The 4,574-nt window shown below is 42.5% G+C and overlaps 1 protein-coding gene across 1 annotated transcript in view; it reads right to left on the bottom strand.

Moving 5' to 3' along the window:
• LOC102856776 (tectonic-3-like) overlaps positions 1–187 on the bottom strand; it is a 42,943-nt gene extending 42,756 nt beyond the window's left edge. Inside the window, exon 1 of the mRNA XM_006880210.1 lies at positions 32–187. Coding sequence (XP_006880272.1) covers positions 32–187 — 156 coding nt within the window. The remainder of the gene's footprint in view (positions 1–31) is intronic.
• Positions 188–4,574: the final 4,387 nt, after the last annotated feature.

The raw sequence follows: 4,574 nt of genomic DNA, 5'->3' as shown, positions 1-4,574 counted from the left end.
CCGTCCCCGGGCGGGAGGAAGCGGTGGGCACCGTCTCCGGCGGGGAGGAAGCGGTGGGCACCGTCCCCGGGCGGGAGGAAGCGGTGGGCACCGTCCCCGGCGGGGAGGAAGAAGACTGAGGTCGGGCGCCTTCGAGGATCATCAGGAAGAACGTCTGCAACAGCACGTACCGCCGCGGGGCGCACATTAGACGATCGAGACCCCTGGAAGAACAAGAAGTCTACCCAATGGGTCGCTAGACGCGTTGCTAGATCGTGGATGGGAGGAGTCGCATAATTTATGACACCATCCAGCGACATGAGCTCATTGGTTTACGGTGATGGCTGACAGCCCTTCAGCCAATAGAAAAGAGAATTCCTGCGGCCGGTCAGCATCTCTTCTCCTGCGCCCTCCTCTTTGGCCCGGCTCCGGTGCTGTCTCGGTCGCCTGGTGAACCGCCCAGCAGCAAAGGTGTCCTTTCTCCTTCTGGCAGCTAGATGACAGCAGGACTTCGCCGAACCCCTTGGCGGAAGCCCGCGCTGTCTTTGTAGGATTTTCGGGAGCTGAGAGGAAACCCCCCCCTAGAGGCCACAAATAGAATTACCTCCTTCCCACTGCATATAAAAAAAAAGAAGGTAAGAAACTTTCTGTAGGATAAATGGTCCTAAGAGAAAATGCACGGATGGTCACATTAAAAACAAAAACCACGTGCAAACAGACCCATTTTAATAATAGTACCTGCTCTCAAACTGAGGAGGACCTGAAGCGCTTGCAGAAGGTCAAGGACTGCAGTCTTCAATATGGATTGAAGCTCAATATCAAGAAAACAAAGATTCTCACCACTGGGCCAATTGGCAGCATCAGTATGGATGGTGAAGAGATTGAGATAGTTAACAGTTTTACTTTACTTAGTTCCACAGTCAACACTCTTGGTAACAGCAGCCAGGGAATCAGGAGACGAATTGCATTGGGAAAGTCAGCTGTGAGGGACCTCTCAAGAGTACTGAAGTGCAACAACATCAGGCTGGAGACTAAGGTGCGCCTGATCCAGGCTATAGTCTTTGCAATTACGTGCTATGCATCAGAGAGTTGGACAGTGAATAAGGTTGATAGAAAGAGAATTTGATGCCTTTGAGCTGTGGTGCTGGAGAAGAGTGTTGAGTATACCATGGACTGCTAGGAGAACAAACAGGTTTGTTCTGGAGAGAGTGAAGCCAGAATATTCCCTGGAGTCAAGGATTCTGAAGCTTTGTCTGACATACTTTGGGCATGTTGCAGATGTCCCTTGGAGAGGGAAATCATGTTTGGGAGAGTGGAGGGATGGCGCTGGAGAGGAAAGCCCTCGATGAGATGGATCGATTCTGTGAGTGGAGTGGTGGGAATAAATGTGTTTGAGACAGTGAGGTTGGCACAGGATAGAGCGGCATTTAGGGCTCTTGTACATAGGGTCGCTATGAGTCCCAAATGACTCAATAACATGTAACAACAACAACATTAAAAAGAATATTCGGTTCTTGGTATTTTAACCAATTAAATATGAAGTACATGTTTGTTACTGGGAAGTGCAGAGAGAGAGGATTTTTTTTAAGCAAATGAAATAGCATGTAGGGGATGTCAGAGTCAAGAGGCATAACATAGTCCACAAAGACAATGTTTGACTTTGGTAAATAGCAACTGGGTTCTTAAAAGCTTTTTAGCAGCCATCTGAGGTGCAACTATTGTCCACGCTGTGTGGAACAAATAAGACAGAAGAAAAGCAAAGATGCAATTAACAGTCCAGAAGACTGATGGACTACGAGGATTTCAACATCCACGAAGCTAGGACTAGAAGAACCAGATGATGACTAACTACTCCTGCAGACCACTCTCAAAAGCCTCCCAAAGCAGATCTTAGGCAGAGTGAAGCATAAACATTATTAATGATTTCCTTTGTGACAAGTGGAATCCCTGTAACTATGGCTTTGAACCTGTCAGTTCTCAGCCAAACAATAGAGATGCCAGTAAGGTGACCAGTAACATCAGGAAGGCACTACTGATTAAAATAAACAGCCATAGGAGATCAAAAGAGTAGGATTTGCCCAAGTATAAAGTCTAGATGAATTTCTTTAGGAAAATCTGCTGTCAGGGACCTCTCCAGAGTGCTGAAGAGTGACAGTGTCAGTCTGGAGACTAAGATGCACCATTGTCTTTGCAATTACTTGCTATGCATCAGAGAGCTGGACAATAAATAAGGATGACAGAAGAATTGATGCTGTTTTGTTTTTTTTTAAATTTTTATTTTATTTTATTTTTATTGTATTATTTTTACATGTACCGTCAAATCAGATCTGACTGATACAGCAGGAGATTGCCCCCTCCTTCTCCAGCAGAGCATCTGGTGGATTTGAACCATGTACCTCTGGGATTGCAATGCAGTGTCTTGCCACTAGGCCACCAGAACACCCCAGAATTGATGCTGTTGAGTTGTGGTGCTGGAGAAGAGTATTGTCAAGAGGACAGTTTTGTCGTGGAGAGGGTGAAGCAAAGTTGCTCCTTGGAGGCAAGGATTTTGAAGCTCCATCTCACATACTTTGTCTGGGTATGTTGTCAGAAGGGACCAGTCTTTGGAGAAGGACTTGCTTGGAAGGATGATGGGACAGCAAACAAAGGAAAACCTAGAATTAGATGGACTGACACAATAACTGAGGTAAATGGGAATAGAGGTGTCAGAGACAGTGAGATTGGCTCGGAATAGGGCAGGGTTCAGGGCTCTTGTGCATAGGGTTGCTGTCAGTTGCAAGTGACTTGATGGCACATAGTAACTGCAACAACAAAGTCCAGAAGGCAGGAGAGGGATAAAGGTATTAATGGAAACAAGAATCCCAGGGAGAAAATGAGAATGAGGTTACATTGGGCTGTTGCAATGTTATAATATGTTGTGTTGTTGTTGTTGTTATGTGCTGTTGAGTCACTTGCGACTCATAGCGACCCTATGTACAACAGCCCTAAACTCTGCTCTGTCCTGTGCCAATCTCACTATCTCCGACACACCCATCCCGATTACTCCAGTCACTGAATCAATCCACTTCCCAGAGGGTCTTGCCCTCCTGAACCTGCCCTCCAACCTCCCAAGCATGATGTCCCTCTCCAAGGACCGTTCTCTCCTTACAACATGACCAAAGTATGTCAGACGAAACTTCAGAATCCTTGCCTCTGAGAAGCAGCCCAGTTTAACCCTCTCTAGGATGAATCTGTTTGTTTTCTTAGCAGTCCATGGTATCCTCAATACTCTAATATAATATTTATACTTGGGCAAAACAAATCCTACAGTGTTATAATATGCAGGATAGGGTAAGCTTCAGATCTGTTATTCATAGGGTCACTGTGAGTCATGGAAGACTCACTGGCACCTACCAACAACAGTGTGTATAAATGGCTTAATGGAAAAACAGTTTGTATAGTTTCACATTTAAAAACAAAGATAAAAAAGAACAACTAAAAAATGAAGTAGGGAAAAATGTAAGAAAGACAGGAAGGAAAGAATAGAGGTTTTCTAGGCTGTGAAGAGAAAAATTCGAGATGGGGTGGTAATTGCTAAGGATGGAGAAGAAAACAAGACATTTTATTTTCACGTTCTTATTGACCGTTTATGTATTTTCCATGGGAAAATGACTAAGTGCTTACTTTTTCATTGGATTATTTTTGTTTAGACTTCTAAGAATTCTGTGTGTATTCTAGATCAAAGTCTTTACCAGATATGTGGTTTGTCTGTTTTCCTACATTTGGCTGTCTTTTTTAGTTTGTTCATTGTCTTCTTTAAATCACAAAGCTTTCACTTGTTCAATTTATTTAATTTTTTTCTTTTCATGCCTCCTTGATGTCACAATTTAAGAATTCATTGTGAAATCCAAGGTTGTGAAAATTTATCCTGTATTTCTTTTAAGAGACTTACAGTTTTAGCCCTTACATTTAGATCTTTGGTCCCTTTAAAATTCATTTTTGTATATAGTTTGAGACAAGAATCTAACGTCATCCTTTTGCATTTGGAAATCTAATTGTCCCTGCACCATTTTCCTATTAAATTACTTTGGCACTCTTGGTGAAAATCAGTTGACCATAGACACATGGGTTTATTTCTAGACTCTACCCTCAATTCCATTATTTTGTATACCCCACTACTCTACTGTTTTGAATCCTGTTGCTTTGCAGTAAGTTTGGAAATTGGGAAACATAAGTCCTCAACTACTGTTGTTCTTAGTAAAAATTCTTTTGGCTATTCTGAGCCTCTTTCAACTCCATAATAATTTTAGGATAGCAGAAGTAGTTGCTGAGGACAATGCCACCAGAGCTCCCAATTCCATGAAGTTTTATTTCAGTGTATCAATTTCTATAAGATAACCAGTTGGGGGTTCAATCTATAGTGTTGCCATCATAATAATCTTTTGATCCATGGACTTGGTATGTTTTTCTACTTATATAAATTTTCTTTGTTTCTTTTACTTTGTAATATTGTATTAAAAGTTTTACATACTGGCTTGTTAAACTTGTTTCTAACTGTTTGACTCCTCATATGCATTATGTAAGTTGTTGATGAGTCTTCCTCCAATTCTGATGCC

Source organism: Elephantulus edwardii, unplaced genomic scaffold (assembly GCF_000299155.1).
Source record: "Elephantulus edwardii isolate Elephantulus edwardi_28Jun2011 unplaced genomic scaffold, EleEdw1.0 scaffold00006, whole genome shotgun sequence".
NCBI classification, from domain to species: Eukaryota; Metazoa; Chordata; class Mammalia; order Macroscelidea; family Macroscelididae; genus Elephantulus; species Elephantulus edwardii.
Note: the sequence above shows the minus strand (reverse complement) of the source record. Positions and strands in the feature narration are given on the sequence as shown.